This window comes from Anser brachyrhynchus (assembly GCF_964034855.1).
Source record: "Anser brachyrhynchus genome assembly, chromosome: 2".
NCBI classification, from domain to species: domain Eukaryota; kingdom Metazoa; phylum Chordata; class Aves; order Anseriformes; family Anatidae; genus Anser; species Anser brachyrhynchus.
This window is the reverse complement of record NC_137695.1, coordinates 75,909,241-75,936,194: the sequence shown is the minus strand read 5'-3', so window position 1 is coordinate 75,936,194 and position 26,954 is coordinate 75,909,241. Positions and strand designations below refer to the sequence as shown.

At 41.7% G+C, this 26,954-nt stretch overlaps 1 protein-coding gene across 3 annotated transcripts; it reads left to right on the top strand.

Moving 5' to 3' along the window:
* Positions 1-622: 622 nt before the first annotated feature.
* LOC308189763 (uncharacterized protein) lies at positions 623-22,279 on the top strand. 3 transcript variants are annotated; one of them, XM_080580239.1, is made up of 3 exons: positions 623-5,331; positions 12,814-12,889; positions 13,600-22,279. In XM_080580239.1, the coding sequence occupies exon 1, from the start codon at positions 2,208-2,210 to the stop codon at positions 2,970-2,972; it is 765 nt and encodes a 254-aa protein (XP_080436365.1). In that variant the 5' UTR covers positions 623-2,207; the 3' UTR covers positions 2,973-5,331; positions 12,814-12,889; positions 13,600-22,279. The 3 variants fall into 3 exon arrangements, with proteins under 3 accessions (XP_080436365.1, XP_080436364.1, XP_080436366.1); XM_080580238.1 differs by having other exon boundaries at positions 623-12,889; XM_080580240.1 differs by lacking the exon at positions 13,600-22,279 and having other exon boundaries at positions 623-11,509; positions 12,814-12,829.
* Positions 22,280-26,954: the final 4,675 nt, after the last annotated feature.

The window sequence follows — 26,954 nt, the reverse complement described above, 5'->3', positions numbered from 1 at the left end:
ATTTTCAAAAGCATCCAGTTCTGGCCAATCTACCCCCCCCCCCCCCCCAATAACTTTTGATAAGTGTTTAAGGGGTGTTTTTTTTTCCAAGGTAGCTGTGTCTGTTTATTTCCAATGTCAGTAGTAAAACTTTCCTGTAGTTTCTTAGTATGTGTATCTTGAAATGAAAAAGCAAACAAGTTCAAGGTGACACTTTGAAGTACTAGCCAATTGAGTAGTCTACTTATGCATAGTGGAAACTAGGAGTGTAGTAAGTGCATACTTCTATGTTCCATTCTTCTGTGGTGGCTCTTCAGACAGCTAAAATGGTCTGTCTTCTGCTCTTTCCAGGTCTTCAATTTCCAAGTCTGAGCTTGGAGCCACAAACTGTCATTACAAATTGTGGTAGCTCAAATGGATGCACCTGTTTTAAAACTACTCTCTCGATGAGTTAAAATACTGGAAAACTGATGTGATGTCCTTCATCACTGTCCTAATAAAGCAGCTGGATTTTTTGTGCAGAAACATGTTTCTGCATTACATGCCCCTGCCCCTGTGCCGCACCCCCCCCCCCCCCCCCCCCCCCCCCCCCCGTGAAAAAAAGGTCTACTACTAATTTTAGTAGATATCAGACAATTTTAAAGCCAGGAAAAAGACCATTCCTCCTAGTTTCTTCCCTTGCTCAATGATACAACTCTGTTTCTTCCCTCTCAGTTCATCTCTTTTACTACTTCTACTCTTAGCAAGTCTGGACTTGTTTTTCTTCTGTAGTTTGATCTGCTTCCAATTAACAGTGACTATGATAGTTGCTCTGCACCTTACACTTGCAGAATTTTTATCACTACTTGTTTTTTTTTTTTTTTTTTTTTGTGACAAGCTAATAAAGCATATGCTGGGGGGAATTACTAAGGTTCTTCACTCATTCCAGCCTCCCCATCGTGGAGACTGGATGATTTCTTGTTTATGAGCCAGCTCTTTGACAATCTGTGCTAGGGATCTTCAGCCACAGAAGATCACCGATGTGGCTACTCAGACGGAGGGCTCGGGGAAACACACTGCTGTCCAGGTCTTGGGCTGCAGGGTGTGCCCGAGTCTTCTGTCGGTATCCAACAGCAGCAGCGAGGGGTATGCCTGTGGGAGGTGTGCCCAGATTGAAGAGCTGCTCAGCCAGGTAGCAGAGCTTTGGGAGGAGGTCAGCAGGCTCAGGAGCATCAGGGAGTCAGAGAGGGAAACTGACTGGTGGAGGTGTACTCTACCCTCTCTGAGACAGACTCACGAGCCTGCCACAGCACAAGTGTCTCCTGCTATGCAGGAGACAAAAGCTCCCTCGTCCCGCCAGGCAGTAGGAGGAGACCTAGGCCAAGGGGGGGGTATGGAGGCAGGTTCCTGTTGGGGGTGGTAGGCGAGCCCTCTCCCCGCCCACCTCACCTTCCCAGCTACCCTTATATAGCAGATATAAGGCTCTAGAACACGACAGTCAAAACAACAATGTAGACAAAAGCCCATTCCAGTTGGAAAGGGTGCCTAAGGCAAGGCAATCTACCCCCCACATCACTACATCTTCTGTCAAGAAAGAAGGGTTATCGTCATGGGGGACTCCCTTCTGAAAGGGACAGAGGGACCAATATGCCATCCAGACCCAACCCACAGGGAAGTCTGCTGCCTCCCTGGGGCTCGGGTGAGAGACATTGCCAAGAAAGGCACTCGCCTGGTACAGCCCACCAACTACTACCCACTACTGGTTTTTCAGGCTGGTAATGACGAAGTAGCAAGGAGAAGTCTGAGAGCGATCAAAAGGGACTTTAGGGCTTTGGGGCGGATGGTTAAAGGATCAGGGACACAGGTTGTGTTCGCCTCTGCCCTTCTGATAGGGGGGATCGATGGTGACAAGCAGACTTGTCTTATCAATACGTGGCTTTGAGACTGGTGCAACTGGCTGGACTTTGGGTTTGTTGATCATGGGAAGGTCTACACGACATGGGGGCTGCTGGCACCAGATGGGATGCGCCTCTCTCAGAGAGGGGTAAGGATTTTTGCTCAGGAGTTGATAGGGCTTTAAACTACAGTCGAAGGGGGAAGGGGATAAAACCAGGCATGCCAGTGATCAGCTAAGGGATGGTGCACTAGAATCAGAGGGACTGTGGGCTAGTGAGGTCCTTTGGTCGGCTCCACAAGGTGCTGCGTGTAGGGAGGCGCATTTGAAGTGTTTCTACACAAATGCACACAGTATGAGGAATAAAATGGATGAGCTAGAAGTCTTGGCCCAGTCCCACAGCTACGACATCATTGGCATAAGCGAAACCTGGTGGGGTGAGTCCTGTGGCTGGTGTGTTGCAATAGATGGTTACAGGCTCCTCAGGAGGGACAAGCAGGGCAGGCGAGGTGGGGGGGTGGTGATGTACGTGAAGGAGAGGCTGAACTGTGTGGAACTTCAAGTTGGTGACGGCAAAGTTGAGAGCCTCTGGGTAAGGATTAAGGGACAAACAAATGAAGGGGATGTCGTTGTGGGAGTCTATTACAGACCACCTGGCCAGGACAACGATACTGATGAATTATTCTTTGCGGAACTAAGAGATGCCTCGAGATCAACTCCCCTTGTCCTAATGGGGGACTTCAACTTGCCAGACATCAACTGGGATTACCACATGGACGACACGAGCACGTCCGGGAGGTTCCTAAAGCACCTCGATGATAACTTCTTGGTGAAGGTGCTAAGAGAGCCAACTAGGGAAGGTGCCCTCCTAGATCTGTTGCTGGAGAACAGAGGGGGTCTTGTGGGGGACATGGCAATTGGCGGCCATCTTGGCCATAGTGACTATGAAGTGGTTGAGTTTAAAATTTATGGCGACAGGAGGAAAACTGCCACCAAAACTTCATCCCTGGATATGGGGAAAGCAGACTTCAGGCTGCTCAGGGAACTAGTCAGCAAGGTCCCCTGGGAAACTGCTTTTGAAGGCATTGGCGTCCATCAGTCAGTGCTGGTCCATCTTTAAGCACTGCCTCCTAAAAGCACAAGATCAGGTGATTCCAAAATATCAGAAATCAGGCAGGCGGGGCAGAAGGCCAGCCTGGCTGACCAGGGATCTTCTACTGGAGCTTAGGCGAAAAAAGAAAACGTACGGCTGCTGGAAAGAGGGTCAGGCAACGTGGAAGGAATACGGGGATGCTGTTTGTGTTTGTAGGGAGAAAGTTCGTGTGGCCAAAGCCCAACTAGAGTTGAAGCTGGCCAAGTCTGTGGGAGACAATAAAAAAGTTTTTTTTTTAAATATGTCACCGGAAAAAGGAGGACCAAAGAAAACATAGGTCTGCTACTTGATGGGGAAGGTCTCCTCACAGACAAAGACGTAAGCAAAGCAGAGATGTTTAATGCCTTCTTCGCCTCCGTCTTTAACACTGATGATGGGCTTCAGGACCCAGGGTACCCTGAGCTGGAGGACCATGATGGTGGGAAGGACAAAATCCCAACCAACCCTGAACGTGTGCGGGATTTGCTGCTCCATCTGGATCCATACAAGTCCATGGGTCCAGATGGGATTCATCCCAGGGTGCTTAGAGAACTGGCTGACGTCATCGTGGGACCTCTGTCAATTATTTTTCAACGATCTTGGGAATCTGGAGAGGTCCCAATAGACTGGAAGCTGGCAAATGTTGTACCGATTTTCAAGAAGGGTAAGAAAGAAGACTCTAGCAATTACAGGCCTGTCAGTCTCACGTCAGAGCCTGGTAAAATTATGGAGAGGATGATCCTTGAAGTTATTGAAGCGCACCTGGGGGACAATGCGGTCATTGGTCCCAGCCAACATGGGTTCATGAGGGGTAGGTCCTGCCTAACAACTTTGATTTCCTTTTATGATAAGATCACCCATCTAGGTGATCAAGGGAAACCAGCTGATGTGATCTTTTTGGACTTCAGCAAAGCTTTTGACACGGTTTCCCATAGGATCCTACTGGACAAAATGTCCAGCATACAGCTAAACAAAAACATCATACGATGGGTGAGCAATTGGCTGACGGGCAGGGCTCAAAGGTTGTGGTAAATGGGGCCATGTTAGGCTGGCAGATGGTCACTAGTGGGGTCCCCTAAGGCTCCATTTAGGGCCAGTCCTCTTCAATGTTTTTATAAACGATTTGGATGTAGGACTAGAAGGTGTTTTGAGCAAATTTGCCAGCGACACCAAACTTGGAGGAGTTGTGGATTCTGCTGAGGGTGGACAGGCCTTGCAGGGAGATCTGGACAGATTGGAGAGCTGGGCGATCACCAACTGCGTGAAGTTTAACAAGAGCAAGTGCCGGGTCCTGCACCTGGGACGGGGCAGCCCTGGCTATATGTACAGATTGGGCAATGAGATGCTGGAGAGCAGTCCTGCAGAGAGGGATCTGGGGGTTGTGGTTGACAGCAAGTTGAATATGAGCCAGCAGTGTGCCCTGGCAGCCAGGAGGACCTACCGTATCTTGGGATGCATCAAGCACGGCATCGCTAGTCGGTCAAGGGAAGTGATTGTCCCGCTCTGCTCTGTGCTGGTGCAGCCTCACCTCGAGTACTGTGTGCAGTTCTGGGCACCACAGTACAAAAAGGATGTAAAACTGTTGGAGAGTGTCCAGAGGAGAGCGACAAAGATGGTGAAGGGCCTAGAGGGGAACTCGTATGAGGACTGGCTGAGGTCACTTGGCCTGTTCAGCCTGGAGAAGAGGAGGCTGAGAGGAGACCTCATCGCAGTCTACAACCTCCTCGCTAGGGGGAGTGGAGGGGCAGGTGACCTATTCTCCTTAATCACCAGTGATAGGACCCTTGGGAATGGTGTCAAGCTGAGGCAGAGGAGGTTTAGGGTGGACATCAGGAAGAGGTTCTTCACCAAGAGGGTTGTCGCACACTGGAACAGTCTCCCCAGTGAAGTAGTCACTGCACCAAGCCTGTCTGAATTTAAGAAGCGATTGGACTGTGCACGTAGTCACATGGTCTAAAATTTTGGGCAGACCTGTGCGGTGCCAGGAGTTGGACTTGATGATCCTTATGGGTCCCTTCTAACTCGGGATATTCTATGATTCTGTCTCATGAGTTCTTCAGACCCCATTACATTCCCTTGGACAGATATTTGAGAGGAAATAATATCCTAATTCTGTGGGAGATAAACTGATAGACTAATCTTTTAGGGACCTAATACTTGCAAAACTATTAAAAAGGCAAGAAATGTGGCTTCCTTAGGCAGCCTTGAAGGTGTCAACCTTAATACCTTCTTCTCCAGTTAGCAGTCATTTCATCCTAATTGTTTCTAATCAGTTCTTCCTCTGAATTCCCAAACTGACTCCACGGTTCTAAATCTACACCAGTAATGAAGCGCTCGGTAGCACTCAGTAAGTAACAAAGCACTTAGTAAAAGCTCACAAAACATTTAACTTCCTTCCTTCTTTGGTTTTAACATTTTTCTTTTTAAAGTGTGATGACGATAAAAATGTTTCTTAAGACTTCATGCTCAGCTCTTTAACTCCCATCTTGGGCTTAGGTGTCTGAAATAATAAAGCTACCAAGTGTTGCTTCCATTCTTATTTCTTGAGTACTCTACATTTATGGCACAGTAGAAACAATATCCTTGACTTCTTAGTAAGTCGGTCAGCACCGGGGGAAGGTTGTATGGTATGTGAGTGAATTGTTGATAATATATTTTTACATTTATTGTAGAACGATTTGGGCTGGAAGAGACCTTAAAGATCACCTAGTTCCAACCTCCCTGCCCTGGTCAGGGATGCCTTCCACTGGTCTGGGTGTGGTGGTTTTACCTTGCTGGGCAGCTGAGCTCCACCATGGTCCTCTCCACACTGGAGCAGGGGCACAGAGTGACCGTGACGGAGTGGCAGAGATGAAGTGTTGGGGACTGACCGCAGCCCCCATTCTCCTGCACTACTTTGGGCAGGGGGGGAGGAGGTGGAAGTAAGTGGATGCCAGGAAGGTGTTTTTGCTTTCTTTCCTTCGTTAAGGGTGGATTTCAGTTTGCTGTGATGTGTTCTTGATAAATCTAATGGTGCTTCATAAAATTTGGAGGGAGTCTAAAGCTGTATCAAACGCTTCAAAGTGGGAAGTAAAATGCAAGAAAATGGTGCTGTAAGAGAAAGATATTAAATGTAGCATTAGGTAGGTTGAGAGAAAAAAATGGAATGCTGCTGTGATGAAATGTTCAGCATAATGATTGCTGTGTAGCTAATTAGCAGTCACCAGACAGCTGGGAGCTCTGGAGATTGCCTTGTCTACCCCCCTCATACTACAAGGTTAAAGTTATCTGAGACCTGAAAATGAAAAATTGTCATCTTGTTGGTTTGTATCATTTAGAACATGAAAAGTTACTGTTTATTACAGTTTATTTTATTTTGCTTTTTATTCTGAGCGTTATGAATTTAGTTAATGTTACCAGATATCTCATGCCCTTCAAGTATATCAACTTCAGCAAAACCCAAGCCTCTGAAACAAGTGCGGAATTAAAGCACAGGGCAATACAATCTGCTGTTATTGGCAAAAAGATAGAAACTGATCTCTGTAATTACCTGCATGCAGTTTGGTAACAGTTTTTATGTTAGACATAGCTATATTGATCTGGGGGGATTAGCAAGAAAGATTTAGCTGAGGGGAGACTGAAAATAGGTGATCCAGGCATTAACTGAATGAATGTTGGCTGATTTTTTGTGGCATGAAGAATACTAAGAGTCTTTTGCCCCTTTCGGAATATCAAAACATCCCCATTTTTGTTTTGATAAAAGCGAAGAAAAGTATTTGTTGTGAAGCTGTACCGAATTTCAGTTGCTGTGTACAGGACGAAGGGAAAGGGGAAGTTCTTTCTGCAGAGATGAGGAAGGGGGACGTGAGCTGGTTTACTAGGTAAATGAACATACCGTGCTTAACAGCATTGTGCAAATAGGAGGAAATGAGTTGGGGAAATGATGCAGGGAATTATAAAATGAGGCAACTCGTTTTAGGAGTTCTCCAACTTCTCTGCCAAACTCTTCCCACCATATTTTATTTAACCATTACTTGTTTAGAAGCCGCTAGCACGCTAATAGTCTTTCTGAAGTAATAGGGATTTTGGATAAGTCGGTTTGGATTGGTGGTGTTCCATTATTTTGGGGGTAGGGATGGGGCTGGGAACAGGCTGTATAGATGCATCATATTTCACTTGGTTTTGTGCTCTTCCTTGGTTATGTAATCTAAGCTGTGGTTTTAGCTAGAAGCGGTGCTCTTATTTGTGCCTTCATCTTAACTTCAGCAACCTCCTTTCCTCACACAAGCTTTCAGGGGCTAACAACATAGACGTTAATTTGTTGTTTTTCTTGGTTCTCAGGATTTTTTAAAAATCCCGATTCAACTCATTTTGGAGTTCATATCTTTGAAGGGCCAAAAAATGGCAGGGAGAAGTAGTTCAAATCTGCTGTTAGACTCTCCCTCCAAGAAGTCTGTTTTGTGTCCCTCCAGATCCCATTAGTTTGGATCAACAGTCCCACATGCAGTCTTCTCCTTGCTACTACAACTGGTTCCTGTTTTCTTGCATTATCTGCCTGCTTTTATTCTTGAATGTTAGCCTTCAATATGAAACCATTTTTAAAAAGTCTAATCATTGTGTCAAATCATGATGCATCCTCTTCTGCTGTACTTCTAAAATAAAGAAGGCAAACACTTCAGTCATTTGTGGTATTGTAGTGTGCTTATCATTCATAAGGACACTAAGACAACAGGCTGAATATCAGCCATACCCATACCAGCAAGTCAGATCATACGGAAATTGAATGTTCTTAGTGTGGGTTTGCACTTTAGAAACTGAGCAAGTTTTAGCATGAGTTAGTTTACTGAAACTAATGGTTCTGGGAAGTATGATGAAACACCCAGCTATATCTACATATGAGGGAAGCATATTTACATTTTATAATGTGATTTTAAGTGGAGGTTCTATTATAGGAATCCTTTGTTCAAAAGATTCATATTTACATCTCCAACCCACACAGCTAACTTCAGAACTACTAATTCCAAATTTCTAACTACTTGAAGTTATCAATGGAATGTAGATATCAGCAGTTTGGCCCAGGAGTGCTGGGCTTCTGCTGTTCTTTTAGTTTTATTAACTGCAAGTGGTTTACCCTGGTCAGATTAATGGAAGAATGACCTGTGAAGGCCTGTGAGTTCTGAAATCGCCATCTCTGATTCAGAACTTTCCTGAGTCAGATCTTTAGAACTGGGGAAGCTTTAGTAGGAAGGTATCACTATATGACTTTTTAACTTTTCTTATACCATTTCCTAGACATTCACTTTTGTTCCATCTTAAAGATGGGACACGAGGCTAAATGGGCATTTTTTTCTATCTAGTACAGCAGGTTTTCCTAAACATGTGGACTTTTAAGACTAACTGACCTTTAAATACTAAGGACTTCTCAATCTTAATTCTGCCCCAATGGGCATTTTGTCATAACATTGTTTTCATTCTGCTGAAATCCATGGGAAAGAAATTGCTTCACTGCTGTATACCACTTGGAATCCTCATAAATAAATGATAAGTTTGGTAGTGAGCGCTTCCTTAATCTGTCACTGGCACTAAAATAAGAGTTGGCCTGCAATCATGAAGATATTTTTAGTTAAAAGAATTGCTGCATGAATTGTGGTGTTCAGCACTATAGTGTCAGAAGCAAGTCCTTATTGATTCTGACCTCTTCCCATTATACATCTTGCTGATTAACTCTCCTCTACAGTGCTGCTCTGTCAGGCTGTGAAGCATGCCAGAGCAGGTTTCCACCATGACTGGATCAAAGGCCTGGGAGTCATTCTAAATTTTTTTTTCACTAAAAAGAATCCTCTTAGTGTCTGTTCAGTTTTGCAAAAGTAAGTTAAACATCCTGTTGTGCAGCAGTATTTCACTTTTACTTTTTGCATAATGTTTTCACTGATGCATCCTTGATGCATCCTTCATCATTCTCTGGAAACATCCATTTTAGTCCTTTAAAACATCTGTTAAATTGACATACTACTTTAGAAAAAGATGCTTTCTATGTTAGTTTTATAGTGACCGTAGTGACCAATCTGAGAGCCCTATCAATTAAAATTTGTGAATTTTGAATAACTGGGTTCTTATGATTCTGTAGACTTAAAATAATGATTCTGTTCTTAAAACAAATGTGGCCTCACTTTTTCTTTTACCTCTGAAGAGAGATTTGGGATTCAAGCCTCTTCAGGACCATCTTGCATTTAAGACGTGTGGAAGTTATTCATAATGTCATCCCTTTTCAGAACAGTCTGGATTAATTCATTTGGTGTCTGAGACAATAGGGCTTTCTTAAGCCAAGCACGGCTTTTAATTAATGTCATCTATGTCTCTGCAGGCTGCGTTGCTGGTTTGTAGTCTTTAGTGTCTGATCTAGCTGAAAAATGTTGTGCTCTAAACAAAGGAAAGACATATGCATAGTGTGAAAGTAAGTGAAGAGATGAAAATGAGAATAATTATAGAATTAAAACAAAAGTGGTGACAGTTTTCTTTTGTTTTCTTCATACTCCCATTGATAAAGTGGAAACTGGTCCTTTGCACGCATGTCTATCATTTGCTGTTCTTCTGTGTAGTGCTGAGAGAGACGATTATGCTTTGTCTTTTAAGAGTTTTCCTTAAGGTTTTGAGGGTCCCTCTGTTCCCTTGCTTAACTTGTTCTGAAAGAGATTGTGTCAGCATCTGGTGTGCATACCCAGAATATTTCCATTGTTTGCTTCATTGTGTGCAGCAGGCAAATTGGATTTTTTTTTTCTTTGATTGCCTTGTCAGTCTTCATAGAGAGTGCCTAGAGGGTTGTTTCTGTGGTTCTTAATTTATATTTAGCATGTTTTGATCATGCAAAAATTTCCTTTAAATGTATTGATTTCCCATCTTATCAAGATGGGCAAAGAAGTGTGATGGTCACTTTTACCTGATTTTTTTTTTTTATTTTCGCTATCAGTAGTTATTCTGTATGCTGTAGTTTGGTTCACTGTAGAAAAAGTTATTTTCTCTGGTATGACATTATGATATGATGTCTTGGGATGGTGAAGGCATTCAAGAAGTAGATAGTTTAGTGGAGTGTGCTAAGGGGGGCATGCAGCACTACTCCAGTTTACAGCCTTAAGGACTGTTAGTCACTCTAGGTCATAGCAGTCTAAATTGAGAGTACTGTTTCGATCTCCCCTGAGTTATGTTTTCTGTGCTGTGCTTCCCAGCATCACTATTGTAAAGACACATTTAGAGTACTCTGGAAGATAGATATTAATCAGGCCCCAAATGCTCAGCTTATTTTGAAAACTTATCTCTGAATGGAGTAGGGGAGAAACTGCCCATGGATGTCAGCAGCTCTGGTCTTGGAGTAGAGGAAGGAATCTGAGCTATTTCTAAATAAAGCAAATAATCCCTCCCTAAACATAAAATTTGAAGAGTACTTCCAAGCATAGTGATAATCATGATCCTGGATGCCACAAAATCCATGGCGGTTGGGGAGATGAAAGATGTAGTGTAGCTTGGAATATGATGGTAATGTGGCACAGCTGAGGGCCTCCTAAGCCACAGGGAGGGGTGTAAGCTTTTGCTTTTACTCACTTATCTAGTAGAATACAGTAAACAGGCAGCTGAGAATAATACCCAGTACAGCACATACTAAATATGTCTTTACTCCTGTGTTCCTGTGAATTTATATGAGCACAGCATTCTGTTTAATTAAAAAAAAAAAAAAAAAAAGAAAATCCTAGGGAGAATTTCTGTCTTTGATAGGTCCCTGTTCTGTCTGTGCTTGCTTACTTTCTTTCTTTGGAAAAAATAGCGGATTCTATTAGTTGAAGCTTTTAACTGCACTCCACTCACCCTGCTCCAGTGAAGCCATGCATTTCCATACAGGAGGGGCTTTCCCTCTTTATTACTTGCTCAGATGTGGGCAGCAGCCCAAGGAAAGGACTAGCGTGAACCATATAACATCATTACTATTAATGGGCTCAGAAAGCACAGTCCATGAAAATACACTAGTTGAGCTTAAAAAAAAAAAAGTAGAAGTTTTACCACACCTCATTCAAATGATGAATGAAAATGCTGAACCATTTCTACAAGACAGATGAACACTCTGAGCTGAAGAAGGTTGTTCAAGCACACTGCAGCCGTGAAACCTCTGGTTATGAAAGATGACTGCGGTATCTTTCTGTATCAGTATTAATGATGCTTAAAATGCATTCCTGAATATACACATCTGCTTACAGATATAGATAGATTTGCAGGCATGTCATGCATTGTGGCTTTTTTCTTTAACTAATAGATTAGTGCAAGTGGCTGCCATAGTTCAGCTTCATAACTTCGCTAATGTAAATTGAAAAAGTTTGGTTATAGTTTGACAAATGTTCCTGTCTACATCAAATCCTCTGAACCGTAATAATTTTTATCCAGAGATGTGCCTAAGTACTTGAGAATAATTTGGGCAGCTGGCGAACTGTTACCCACTAGTTTACAGACAGAACTTTCACCTCTTCCCTTCTTTCCAATTCGGTGAACTTGCCTAGGAAATTGTGAGTATATTGATGGCGACTTTGCTTCCCTAAAAGATTTTATTTACCTTTTAATGTGGTGTTTTATTGTAGCCGTGTGTGTGCTGCCTTATCATACAGTATGCTGTTGAACTGCTGAGATGATGAATACCGCAAAATAAACAAGATTACTTCTGATTAAACTGGTGATGAAGTGATCTATGTGAACTTTTTGTTAGTAGATCACTTGGAATCAGATAATCATTTAAGGTGAAAGAAACTTTCAAGATCACCAAGTCCAGCCATCAGCCTGACCTGCTGGCTTCTGGGTGACTTTTTGAATGGTAGAGATTATTGACTAATAAGTAGCAGAAATACTATGAAAAACTGACAGCTTGGGAAGCAAACGAGATGCAATAAAACATTTCCCATTCCATGTCCTACTGGTGCTCCCAAACTGACATGAAATAATTACTGCTGTTACTAATTCATGGTAATTCAGTCTCAATTTAAAGTATCTTTCTAGTTTCTGAAATTGTCTTCTAGTGACTTGCTGCTTATTGCAGTTTGTAGAAAATGTGTTGCAGCACCTATTCAGTTTTATAAGAGTAATAAGGCATTATTAGCCTGTGCAGGAAATACTTTAGCTTGTCAGAATAGTTTAAAGAAGAGTTGGGTATGGGTACCTATATTAAAGTGTTGAGAGCATATACAATTTTGTCATACATGAAAGAACACTTCCGCTTTGCTTTAAAAACAGACAAATTGTAAGGACTATTATTAATGCAATTAAGAAATTTAGCATTTATGTAGAAATGAGTCTAGTACAAGAATGCTTGGCTGTACTGTGCCCTCTGCAATGTGTAGGCTAAAGAACACTTCATATTTGAGTCTAATCAGTGCCTCACCAGCCTAATCATGGTACTGCAAACAATTATCACTATTATGAATAAAATGATACTAACACGTAATACTACAGCTAAGTCCCAATAATGATTCAGTTTAAACTGCTCTAAACAGGATTTCCTGTATCTACTACATTGAGTGCTATGCTCACCCTTCTGTGGTGTTCTTGAGGCAAGTTGTGAGCATTCCAGTTCTGTTTTTTGGGGAGGAGAATATTGATGGTGGGGAGTTTTCTTCCTCCTCAAACCTGCTCCACTGGAGGTAGCTTTTGTGTGATTACTGTTCATTGCTAACACTTTTTTTCTTACCTGTCCACAGGTTTAATTATGCAATGGTTGCTTAGTTTTATTATACCTTTATCATATGCAGTTTAATTTCTTTTAGAGGTAAATCCATGTGATTTCAGAAAGCTAAGCTAAAGCAAGTTATGTTTGCTGCAGCATCGGGCAATATGCTGTTACAGCTAAAACGGGCTCAGATGAAGACAATTCTGAATATATGGGAATGTAATACTCGGTAAGTCATTCTGTGGCTCTTTTATCCAAAAATAACTTCTGGTTTGCACTGCTGTAGTGGGTCGACTGTTCTAAAACAGCAGAATGTCCTCTTCTTAAAGCTTCTCGTTCCTCATCTACTCTCTCTTCCAGGCTGGGGTGAAAGAAATTAGGAGGTTCTGGGTATTTCCTCCCATCCTTCTGCTGTAAAAAGCTGCAGTTATCAATCCAAAAATTTTAAGTAACAACAAAAGTTCGTTTGGTTCTCTGTGACTTGAGAAGATGTTATTTGGAAGGAAAGTGAGGGCTCTTTCTTCCTTGCTTTACTACAATTAAAGAGTGCCATTCATATCCTTTCTGATGGCGTTGGGGCCTCCAAACAGCAAGATTTGCATAGCAAACCATAAATTCGTACTGTTCTCAGCTGGGAGTCTTAATCTCTTTACTTCATAGTGCTGTAACTTCCAGCATAGCTTGTGGTGGAGTACTGTGTTTATTAGGTACAGCTATGCATGCAAGTTCATATATGCACCTTCCATGCATGTTTCCTCACCACATGTAATCTCCTGACCTAATAGTACCTATTATCAGGTTGCTTTTAATACAGAAAGAAAAAAATAGCTACATGTTAAAGAAAAATATGAAATAGTAAGTTCTGTGAACAGAAATCCAAAGAACTTCTTAACTTCATGAGTGCAAAAATGCTAAGTAAAGAATATATCCCTTTTTCAGTTGGCATGAGATATAATGGCAAGCATTTTCCTTCACTCTGTAAGAGTTTGACATCTGGCAAAGTCAGAAGAAGGACATCCCAGCACAATTCAAGAGTGGTGGTTCCTGCTGCTTTGGAAGTAGCTTTCCAGGCTTGAAAGACCAAAACTGTGTATATATGTGTATATATATATATATATATATATATATATTTTTGTCCTCGTATAGAGAAAACAGACACAGACATTGACCTGAAAACATAATTGTGATAGCATAGAATGACTTCTATATAGGTATGTGTGAAGAAGGATCTTAGCTGAAATTACTCTTTCAGTTGAAATGTGGTTATTGCAGTTAACTAGAGATATTTATATTGTCAATATGAAATAAGTAAGTTTATCTTCAGCTACCTTAATGCTAAGCTTTATTTTAAATAGTTTTTTTTAAGTCTGACTCTTTGATTTCACTGTAATAGAACAAGAGTTTGAATATGGTAAGGGATCACCCAAGATCTAGTAACTTAGTACATTAGTAGAAGGCAAAAAGAATAAACAAATAAATAAATGGAAAGCTTGGAGAGTAAAATTTAATTGACATGACCTGAGAAATGTATAGGGCTCCCAAAAGCCTTGAAAGTTGAAGTTGCTTGACAATATTTTAATGATATATTACTTTGATTAAATATTTCCTTGATTAAATTAGTGTATTAAGTCCTCCCATGAAAGGGGATGGGAGGAGAGAGTTGGCCACAGAACCTGACAAACTGAGTTAAAAACAAAGAAAAAATCTGGAAGGGTAAAATCTCAAGCTTTGGGGGACTTCTAATGAAAACTGTAGCCTCCTAGTAAACTGTGAGACGGTAGCTGCCTTCCAGAGAAGCATTTCCTGGTGAGCTTTGTTGAACATGTTCAACAAGACTCACTCAACATTGAACACTTGTAGGGCTCTGATATCCTAGCATGGTTAGGAAAGAGAAGCTACCCTAATGATAGAAAAAGTATTCAAAAGTTATGTGGAGGGTACTATAAAATTACACTGCATTGGATACCATCTGGTGATATCTTAGTTAAAAATATTAATAGTCAATGGATCAATGAAAATTCTTCTCCTGTCCTGTATTATCAGGCTAGAGTAGTTGTGTTGTGATTGAGATTTCCAGCTGAGTAACAATACATTTAAATGTAGAAAATAGCAAGAAAGTATGTTCTAGTTGTCAGTGATTTCACAAACCATTTGGGGTTGAAATCTTTTGAGGTAAATTCTGATAGACTTATGTTGTGGAAACAATTGTTGAAATGTCCTATCAGCTTTGCAAAATCATCATAATTTTGAAGAATATTTATTAAATGAAGTTTGTTTCTGAAGTAACCAAAAAATTAGCCAAGGAGTTGCATGAAGAAGTCCGTAGAGTAAATGATGCTGGTACTGTCCACCCCTTGAGCAAAATATGTCAGGCTCAAGCAGATAAAATGATCTAACCTTAGAACAGATTGAGAGTAATTCTTCATGGATGGTGAACAGAACCAGCACAGATTCTTCCAAGTATAAAATTTTATTGTGACTACACAGATGAAATTGCTGCATATGATGGGATTCTTTACAAGGACACTACTTCAAAGTATCATACAACACAAATTGCTTTGCTGAAAAACGCTAAGTGCAAGCAGCAGTGACTATAAATTGAGAGCAATTTGAAATTTTTTATGATGTCCAGGCACGATGTTAGATCTCAAAGTAGAATCTGTTGTACCCAGGAAGTAAAATGCAAACCCAGAGAAGACCATGAGATTTCCTATTGAACTGGGACCAAATCCGCCACAGAGTTTGTTAAACAGGAAATGTTACACAGACAATTGAAACAGCTCCAATTTTTAAATATGTAAGACTTAATAGTTGTCACTAAAAGGGAGCAATACTAAACACAGTGTAAAAAATTTGTATACTATGAAATTCCAGATGAATTATATAGCACATAACAGCTCACTGTTTAGCAAGGATTCATTTCAAAAGGTATCTTTGGTATGTCATTCAGGTATTCCTGGTTAGCCACTTACTCTGTATGGACAAATGAACTAAAAACAGACTAAATACAATACTTGAAAATAAATTAGTGAAGTCAACTGGCAGCTTTTATGCAGTAGAATTTCTTAGATGGCTTTATCTAATTTGGCAGGCTTCACTGCAGTTGCCCATTCATAAAAGCATGCATTTTAGAGCTACAGTGAACAAATACCAGTCTAGTCCAAATTCTATACTTGGAACATTTTATTTCATCCAGCCATTTGTAGTGATAATATGTCTCAGTTGAAAAATGTAAAATGGTGGTGAAGCCACGACATTCCATGATTTTTTTTTTCATTAGTCAACTAATCTTAAAAATGTGTTTTTATCTATTTTTGCAATTATGTTCTGGCTAAACAGATGGTGTCACTTTAAAATAGGTGATTATCTTCTTTTATCAGTGTGACCGACCAGTACTTCTGTTAACTTTACATGTCTTTGAAAATAGATAGATGGATCTCCTTGTATCCCGTGTTCTATGATAACCAAGTTAGACAATAAAACATAATTGGTAGTTAAACTATTGTTGATGAGTCTCTGTCTCAACACTTCTCTGCCTGAAATTTCCCAGAGCTTTATTCCTGTAGGAAATGAGAACAAGCTCATTGAACCCTTTATTCTTTGACTGAAGAAGTCTTAATGCCATATTTTCTGTGGTGCATATATACTTCCTTCACTGTTTGTCTTCAGTAAAAACAGAATAAATTGCTTATAGTTCGTATGTATCGTGTGTAAATTCATCCTATTATAAGGGATTTCTTCGTGTTTTATTTTTCAACTAGAAAAAATGGTTTCCCATTATAAAGAGACATATTTTTCCAGGATTACACCCTCCAGCCACTTCATGATTAACATCAACATGAGATCTGTGTGTGGAACAGCTTCAGGCCACAGCCTGAATTATATCTTAATTTTTCTTCCCAGATCTCTTGTGTACAGAATGCTTATATTATTTCTGTGTGTTAAGTTATCCTATCCCTGTCACTGCTACACAGATTCACAAAAAGAATCAAAGCTCATTTTTAGGTTGTGTAATAAGTTTACTGGACTATTGGAGTACTATGCATTGTTTTTTTTGAAGTATTCGAAGACTGTGGTGGGTTGACCTGGGCCCAGAGGCCCACCCAGCTGCTCTACCACAGCTCCTCCTCAGCAGGAACAAGGGGAGAAAATAAGATGGAATAGCTCATGGGCTGAGATAAGGACAGGGACAGTATTTGTCAATTACTGTAAGAAACAAAACAGACTTTAATTGGAGCAAGTTAATTTATTGCCAATTAAAAAGTGGTACAAACTAAAACCCCTTATTACAAACTAAAACCTGTCCTTTTTCTCATGCCCAGCCTCACCCTTCCGTCCCCCATCCTTCCACTTCTTGCCCCTGAGTGGGCCCGGGGCTGGGGTCAGTCCCTGAGAGCCCCTCTCTGCCGCCCCTTCCTCCTCACACCGTGCCCTGCTCCAGCGTGGGGCCTACCAGGGGCTGAGGGAGGGAAATCCCTGCTCCAGCGCTGCTTCCTGCCGCAGGGGGATCTCTGCTCCGGTGCCTGGAGCCCCTCCTGCCCTCCTCGTCCTCTCCCGCAGGTGCCAGCAGGGCTGTTTCTCCCCTTTTCTTCCTTTCTTTCTGCCAGCTGCTGGGCAATGCTGTGCCCTCCTTTCTTCCCCAGGCTGTCCCTGAGGTGAGGCGCCGCCATCTTGCCTGCTGGGCCCAGCCGTGTCCTGCCGTGGGGCTGTTGGGGCCAGCATGGGGCCAGCACGGGGCAGCCCTGACATTGCCACATGCAGCAACAATGCAGACACACGCCTGCACCCACGGGTGCCCACACCCCCTACAGAGGCATGAAATCAGGAAAGAATCATAGAATCATTAAGGTTGGAAAAGACCTCCAAGGTCATTTGGTCCAACCATCCCCCTACCACCAATGTCACCCACTAAACCATGTCCCTAAGCACCACGTCCAACCTTTCCTTAAACACCTCCAGGGACGGTGACTCCACCACCTCCCTGGGCAACCCATTCCAATGCCTGACTACTCTTATTGAGAAGAAACGTCTTCTAATTTCCAACTGAAACCTCACCTTCCACCAACTATTCCCTTTTCTTCAAGTTTGTGTTGTGTTACCTCTCCATTGTACTGCATGTGTAGATACAGATTGGAAAGTAGAATGGATGTGCCTTAGATAAATTTATTTTTTTATGGCAAGAAAAGGAGGAACTATTAATACATTTAAGTTTGCTCTAAAGGAGTCTAATATGAACTAGAATAAAAATAAGATTGAGGTATAATGAGCTGTATATTGAACTGTTGAGAAGTTTATCAGCTGAGGATTTTTTTGTGTGAATTTATGCTTCTATTTCACCTTGATTGCAGGCTATTAATTTCATGGATTCAAATGTTAAGGAGTCGACAGCTGAAGAAACAGAATTGTACTATTTGGCATTGTTGTTGTTTATGCTGATTAAATATTTAAGTTGCCTAAAGACAAAATAAAAAAAAAAGAACTGGAGGTGGAAAGCAAAGCAAAAACAAAGAATATTAGTTCATGGAAAGCCCGAGTTATAATTCATTTCACAAAGAGACTACATATTGCTCTTAGAAACTTCAAGTGGACAATCTCACCTGCTATCGTAGTGCCCAAGCGTGACAGAGTGCTGGCAAGTTCAGTATTAAATTACTTGTGCTTGCCTTTGCTAATTAATGGTCCAAGGAAAGTTTTGCAAATAAAAGCACATACCTATAAAATGCTGTTATGATACCGAAGGCTGAAGCATGGATAAGAGCGTATGATTTCTCAAATATTATTTGGGTAGTAGTATGTAACCCTTGAATAAAAAGTAAGAGATACACAAATAAGTACTTTGATCTGTAAGATGATTTCTCCTGTTCTAAACATAAGTCACCATTTTGGAAATGCTGCTGTGCAACTAAGACTGTAGTCAGGTTACCTAGATGCTTACCTCTCCGCCTCTCTGTATCAGGCTTTTGCATGTATGTGATGATATCTATTAAAAAGCTGTTAAGATGGGCATCACTTATAGCTGAAAATGTCTGTGGTTTGCTCTGGAAATGTCTCCATTTATTTTAAAAAGTACACTTGCTGTATTTCATTATGCTTTCTTTATTGTTTTTTGGGGATAATTTTTAAAATTTTTTTTTGTTTATTGAATGGTACCTCTCCAGTGGACTGTCTCCAGAACCATGCCCAGAAACTATATGTGGGTGAGGTTCAGAACACAGGTAAGGAGCAAGCTGTCAGTTAAGCAATGGGTGATCAGGAGTCCTGTGTGTGGTCTGAAGTCTTTGGACTTATTTTATTCGGAGGTACAGATGTATACAGTGGATCTCTGAACTGCTTTACTTCATCATGAATATCTCTGAAGTCTTTTGTGGATTAAATTCCATATCGTTTGGCACGCATTTTCCACTGATTAGCTCAGCTTTTTCATTTTTCTCAATTTTGAGTTTGGGTCCATTATTCTGATTCTTTTTCTTCATAATAAGCTGAAGAGTGAAGGCTTGCCACTTTGGTATCAGGTCATAACATCCTTAGAGAAAATACCTATCTTGGGTATCTATTTTGTGGTTGTACGTGCTTTACAGTTAACATTGCATCACAGAATATTCCAAGTTGGACCATCAAGAATCATGGAATCCAACTCCTGGCTCCACACAGGACCATGCAAAAGCCAGACCCTATGTCTGAGAGCATTGTCCAAATGGTTCTTGGACTCTGGCAGCTTGGGGCCATGACCACTGCCCTGGGAAGCCTGTCCAAGTGCCTGACCGCTCTCTTGTTGAAGAACCTTTTCTGAAAACCCAGCCTGAATGTCCCATCGCAGCTCCATGCCATTCCCTCAGGTCCTGTCGCTGTCCCCAGAGAGCAGAGCTCAGTGCCTGCCCTTCTACTGCCCTTGAGAGGAAGCTGCAGGCTGCTATGAGGCCTCCCCTCAGCCTGCTCTGCTCTGGGCTGAACAAACCACATGACTTCAGCCACTTCTCATTCCTCTTGTCCTCTAGACCTTTCACCATCTTTGTTACTTCTTTTGGACATTTGCTAATAGTTTTCATAGAATCACAGAACGCTTTGGGTTGGAAAGGATCTTAATGATCATCTAGTTCCACCCTTCTGCCATGGGCTTGGGTGCCACCCCCTAGATCAGATTGCCCAGGGTCCCATCCAACCTGAACTTGAACGCTTAAAGGGATGGAGCATCCACAACTTCTCCTGGCGACCTGCTTCAGTGCCTCACTACCCTTATAGTAAAGAATTTCTTCCTAATATCTAATCTAAATCTCCCCTTTTTGAGTTGAGAACCATTCCCCATGTCCTATCACTATCTGCCCATGTAAAAAGTCACATTCCATCTTTTTATACGTCTCCTTTAGGTACTGAAAGGCCACAACAAGGTCTCCACAGAGCCTTCTCTTCTGTAGGCTGAACATCCCCAGCTCTTGCATGTGCTCCAGTCTTCTTGCCATCTTCATGGCCCTCCTCTGGATCTGCTCTAACAGGTCCATGTCTTTCATGTGCTGGGGCCCCAGAGCTGAATGCAGTGCTCCAGGTGGGGTCTCACAAGGGCAGAGCAGAGGGGGACAATCAGCTCTCTCAGTCAGCTGGCCTCACCTCTGTTGATGCAGCCCAGGATGCAGTTGGCCTTCTGGGCTGCAAGTGCATACTACTGGTTCATGTTGAGCTTTTTGTTCACCAGAAACCCCAAGTCATCCTCTGCAGGGCTGCTCTCAAGTTCTTCTTCTCCCAGTCTCTCCTCATGTCTGGGATTGTGCCCAGGTGCAGCACCTTGCACTTGGATTTGTTGAACCTCATTATGTTCACATGGGGCTACTTTTCTAGCTTGTCCCAGGTCTCTTTGGATGTCATCCCTTCCTTCTGTTGTATTGACCGCACCACTCAACTTGGTGTCATCTGAAGACTTGCTGAGAGTGCCCTTTGATTTCCCTGTCTATGTCATTAATAATGATATTAAACAGCACCAGTGGCAAGACAGACCCTGGTCTCCACTTCTCCATTCACCACAGCTCTCTGGCTGTGGCCATCCAGCCAATTCCTTATCTAAAAAATAGTCCACCCTTCAAATCCATGTCTATACCATTTAGAGATCAGGATATCATGTGGGACCATGTCAAAGGTCTTACAGGAGTCCTGGTAGATGACCTCAGTCATCACCGCCGTGCTTCCTTCCCTGCCTCTCTCTTCTGAAAAGTTTATAGCCCTTGATTCCGGTGTTTCAGCTGTGTGATTTGTCCCACCACGATTCTATGATGGCAATTAATCATATTTTTCTGATTGCTCTGTGGTTTCCAGCTCTCTTGATATTTTGACCCTTGTTGAAATTCATGCAGTTGGTGGTTGCCCAGCCCTCTGAATTGTCAATATCTTGGCAAGATCATCTCTAACCTCAAGGGAGTCGACAGCTATGCGTTCAAGTCTTCTGTCCAGATCATTTCTAAAAACATCAAAGAGAACTGGTGTAGTGGGTTTACGTGGTAAGGTTTTGGTAGCAGGGGGCCATAGGGGTGGCTTCTGCGAGAAGAATCTAGAAGCTGCCCCATGTTACGTAAGGGCCCTGCTGCTGGCCAGAGTCGAGCCAATAAGCAATGTTGTTTGCATCTCTGTCAGAGCATATTTAAGAAAAGGAGGAAAAAAACAAAACAACAACAACAACAAAAAAAAAATGCTGCCACACAGCAGCTGGGAGAGTGAGAGGAGTGAGAAACAGCCTTGCAGGTGCCAAGGTCAGTGAAGAAGGACGAGGAGAGGTGCTCCAGGCACTGGAGCAGAAGCCCCCTGCGGCCTGTGGTGAGGACCATGGTGAAGCAGGCTGTCCCCCTGCAGCCCATGGAGTACCACGGTGGAGCAGGGTTCCACGCTGCAGCCCATGGAGGAGACCACGGTAGAGCAGGTGGGCCTGCACTGGCGGAGGCTGCAGCCTGTGGAGGACCCCCGCCAGAGCAGATTCCAGGCCGGAGCTGTAGCCCATGGAGAGGAGCCACACAGGAGCAGGTGACCTGGCAGGAGCTGCTGCCTGTGGGGGACCTGTGCCGGAGCAGTTTGCTCCTGAGGGATGGACCCCGTGGTACGGACCCATATCTGGAGCAGTTCTTGAAGAGCTGCTGCCTGTGGGAAGCCCACGCCGGATCAGTTCAGCAAGGACTGCATCCCGTGGGAGGGACCCCACAGCACAGGGGATGAGAGTGACCGAGAAGTGGTGGAGATGAAGCGCTATAGACTGACCATAACCCCCATTCCCCTGCGCCGCTCGGGGGGAGGAGGTGGAAGAGGGTGGACGGAGGGAAGGCACTTCTGTTTTTTTTTTCCTTTGTTTCTCACTTCTCTAGCTTGTTAGTAATAAGCAATAAATCTTACTATCTCCCTATGCTGAGTCTGTTTTCCCTGTCACAATAATTGTTGAGCGATCTCCCCATCCTTATCTCAACCCTTGAGCTCCTTGTGTGATATTTTCTCCCCATTTCCCTTTGAGGAGAGGGAGTGAGAGAGTGGTTGCGGTGGAACTCAGCCGCCCACCTGAGTAAAACCACCATAACTGGCCCTAAAATGGAGCCCTGTGAAACCCCACCAGTGACTGGCTGCTAGACTGATGTAACCCCATTTGCTATAATACTTTGAGTCTGACCCATCAGACAATAGTTTGCTCATCACATTATGTACTTGTCTAGTTGTACGTTGGACGCTTTGTCTGGAAGGATACTGTGAGGATGGTGAGGGATATTGTCTTATGTCTACAAATGCTTTGTCTTTTGAAAATCATGGTTTATTTTTATTGGTATATAAAAGGGATTTACAGTAGCCCTGTTTTACATGTTGCTTTTACTTAATCAAGTACAGTCATTCCTGTATGCCTACAGAACTATGTAGCAGAAAGTAACATCTTATTAAGAAAACTGACCTGAAATTTTATTGTGACAACAAAGCAAGGAAATATGTTTTCAGGTTTTGAATGAATACTCAGAATAGTGTTTTTCTGAGGTAATTGGCACAGGGTGGATTCACAGTTGTGTTTAAAATCATACTTTTTGCAAAACATTTTGGGTTATGATCTAATTATGATCCACTGTCTCTCAGTACTGCAGCTCCTGTACTCTTGCAGTTCTATTTCTGGATAGCAGGTGTAGTAATTATAGGAAAATATACATTAGTTCTTAACCAATTGATCCAAGGATCCAAAGTTGCTGCAAATACTAGAGCAAGCTGTATCTCAATTTTGATACTTTATGTTTCCTGGTCTTCTTCCTATTGTAAGCTTCTATGTAAAGTAACTATAATGCACTTGTTGGCATAATAAGTGCTCTAATGTATCTGATTCACTATCCCTTGTTTTAAAGTTTTAGGAAGGGCCAGTTGGAATGCCTTGAATCACAGAATCCTATAGTGGTTTGAGTTGGAAGGGACCTCAAAGATCACCTAGTTCCATTGTCCTTCCCCACCCCACATAACATATCCTCCCAGTCTACCTCGGCTGCGTCTGGTGGGTATGCAAAAGTGTTTTCATATATATTTTTTAGCATACCAGGAACTGTATGAGACATTCCTCTTCTGAAATTACTGCAGTCATATCATTTCTGCAGTTTCTTCCATCTTTTAAATCAATTTGTCTTTGAGGCTTTCCATTGCCAGCATTTTCTAGATGCCTCTGTGACAGGACAATAGAATTCTGTCAACTTTATTTTATATTCTGTTGATGGCTTCCTTGTACTAATAAAGACATCTCAGAATCAATCTTTAACGTATCACTGTCTTTCTACATGAATGCTCCCTGAATCACAATTAGTATTTGACATGTTTTTGATTCACTCTAAGCAGTCCATTTCCTGCAAAAATTACGCACTTCAGCATGTTAAGCTTTGACTTCACCTTTGCATCACTCACATACCCTGTAGTAGTACCCATAGTGTGAGCTAAAGCTTTTCCTGTGTACTTTGGGGCACATACTGTAATGGAACTTCATCTGTCATATTGATTTGTAGTGCCTGGTTTTGTAATCTTCAGTTACCCAGAGTTCAATTCTGTTGAATGTATTAAGAATGTACTTTTCTCTGAAAGATTTCTTGTGATGTTTTTCTGATTCTCCACTGTGTGCTGTTTCTATGCTATGTTTTTTTTTAAGCTCTTTTAGTGCTTTTCTGTGTGCTTACTCAAAATTGTTTTAACCCTTGAAAAACATCGTCCTATCTCCAAGGCCAAACACCACTCATCTGTTAAATTTCATATGTGCATTGTTTCCTGAAAATGTAGTCTGTCTGCATTTTGAAGAACCTATGGAAGCGATCACCTGTTTCCTTTGCCCCTGTGTATCACTGTGGACCTTTGTATTTCTATCCAATTCCAGTTTGTTTGCTTGTCTTCCAAATGTGTAGTACAATGCAGTAGTGCTCTGTAGCTTGTAAAATTGTAACTTGTTCAAATTACGTAAGATCTTCCAGCAGTTGTTGTCTCAGTCTCTGATCCCATTTATGATCTGATCATAAGTTAGGGATTTCAGAAACTCTGTACATAAATCTTTGATTAGATGATCCAGATGCTGATATGAATAGCTGTGAAGTTTGTTGTCCCTTTCAAAATGACATAGAAAATAGTATATACCAAAAGTTTGATTTGTTCTTCAAATCTCAGCCTGGGACAGCCTGAAAGTTGTAGTCTTTTTAACTGGGCTTTGAATTTCTTATTCAGGAAGAAGTGAGGAGGAGACAATAAGGTACTGTGTTTCCAGACAAGGCAGCCTGACAGTTGCCTTAGATAATCTCAATTCCTTGTGTTTGAGACATTTAACTGTAGCATGCTAAAGCTATGCCAGAAAACCAGTAATGTGCTTTTCCCCTGGTAACGGCTTTTTGCTGAGTTTAGTTTTTACTGGCTCCAAACATCTGCAGGAGAAGATTCAATTCTTAAATCTTTTCTAGTCATTTCCAGTGGCAACTGAGTTTTGCTCTTCTGTTTGGTTGCCTGCAGTTTTGTTTCTTTTATTTCATGAAAAACTGTTCTTTTTCCACATGAACTTAACGTGACTTGCAGATACATCCTGAGACGGATTTAATAGGGAGTTTGTGTTGGACCTCATAACTACTGTGAGTACTTTATCTCAAAACCAGCAGTTTGAGAAACAGAAAGGGATCAAGAACTACATGTTTCTCTTTAGGTGCTGACAGAATTTTCTTAAGTGAAATGACTATATCCAAAGTTTTCCGTGACTTGCATTTTACCTTAATGCATGCAGGACTCAGCCTTGCTGACTCAGGAGTAACTGCCACTGTGATTCAGTGCAGACACAATGAAGTCTAAGAATGTGTAATTGCAGCCTGTTGTTGTAGGTATTTCAGTGAAAAGTAGTGTTTAGCTCTTGCTAAAAGCTGATGTGATTATACAAAAACCAGTAACAGCAAGGCGTGTTTTCATGAATCAGCCATTTATGTTAAAAAGGTGTTCTGGTAGAATGGTGTTGACAAGATCCTTTCAGCTGGGTGAAGATAAAAGGTTGCTTTTACTGGCTGAACAATGGCATATCATGATACAATAAATCCACGAGCAGCAGGATGCTAGCAACTAACCCTACTTTGGCTTTTTCTCAGTCATTAAGTGGTTTTGCATAAGCTTTATTTTCAACACTTTGACTTTGATTTGGAAAGAGCATAAGACATGATGCCAGCTGGGTCAGAAGTCTCAGCATTTGTCTGAAAGTATAACTGGCTGGAGTTGCTTGTGATAGGAGAGAGCAGGGAATAGTGATGCATGAATTTCAGGAAACAGGATCATAAGCTGTCAGCAAATGATATCAGCGTGCAATATTAATATATGCATCTCACATGGGAAGGTGATAAATCGGACAGCCCTGTGACAGATTGCATAGGCATGTAATAAATAAGTTCACCACGTAACTTTGCAATTTATCCGGATGCCTTTTGCCATTACCTGCCCACTAATCCATCTCTCAGGGCTGTATTTTTGCGATCCAAATCCTCAGCAGCTTGAAACATCCTGCTTCCTTTAAAGTTCAGTGTGCCAAAAAAAAATACTTCACCTGTTCTCTCTACAGTCAGTCTGCTAGAAGCACCTAGTGAGCGAACCTGGACTGTTGAGCATCATCAGCTCTGTTGTATGTGAAGATGGCCTCGTGCTTATAACATACATTAATTCTCAGCACAAGAAATGGGTGACTGCAAACCATAGTTCCCCTGCTTTATAATGGACCATATAATGCTTTCTTCTGTTAAAATCTGTTATGTGTATTATTTGAAACTGTTTTGCTTTTCTGTTTTTTCTTTCCTAGTGCAGTTAGCCATGTGCTGCTTTAGGTGTCACTTTGTAGTTGTAAGAATAAGCACAATAATCCACTTGTTGAGAAATGGGACCAATTAGTTTTGCCTGCTAAATCAATCTCCCTAAGTTTATTAACACACCCACCCCAATAAGTCTGAAACAGCAACTGTTTCTAAAAATAAAGCATGCTCTCATCTTTCACTGTGCTTCTTCTTCACTGAAGAATTGCTTCTGGAAAATTGCAAGTGCCGTCAGCCAAAAGTCACAGGTCTGAATGGATTATTGATTTCAGATGTCTTACCTCACAATTATTACAAGTGAACATTGTTTCACGAGGAGGGAAGCATTTGAACAAGAGCTGATTTAAAAACACTTAGGCAAATTATCCTTTTTTTTCCTAAGTGATGTGATTTTGTGGATATAGCCTCTATCACAAAATTGTAGGTCTTTTTAAAACATTTTTTTCAATCATTTATGCGATCTCTCAAAATCTGGATGTATTTTATTTTCCATTTTGAATCTCTCTATCACTGGGACAGGAGGTTACTCTAGCTCTTGTTTGGCAGTGTTTACAATACATAGGCATTTAGCAGCACAGTATTAAAAGGTCATGAAGTTAGTATGGGATAGGGAGGGAATTAATAACTTTTATCTGAGGATGGATTATTCCTGATTTCTTTGCTATATGCAGGCTAAAGTTTGGAATGATCACCCATACTGTTCTTGTCTGCCATTTAGCTATGGTACTGTGCTGTAGGCATTTTTTTTTTTTTTTTTTTTTGCTCATACTGGTAGCAAAATAGCTTCTTCTGGCAAGATACAAAATAAATAGAACCGGGTGTGATCTAAAGTAACTCTTCCAGAGGTTTTCTTGGGATGCTTGCACATTTCCATTTGATTTGTAACATCTAGAATTGGTATGCTCATTCCAGTTCACTTGAATGAGTAATGGGCTCCAACTAGCAGTTGAGGTTTAGGCTAAATGGGGTTCCAGGTGTGTAGAATTCATAATCCATGAGATTAAG

Excerpts from the sequence above, each read along its gene's own strand:
- LOC308189763 (XM_080580239.1), top strand. The coding sequence starts at position 2,208 with ATGAGGAATAAAATGGATGAGCTAGAAGTCTTGGCCCAGTCCCACAGC.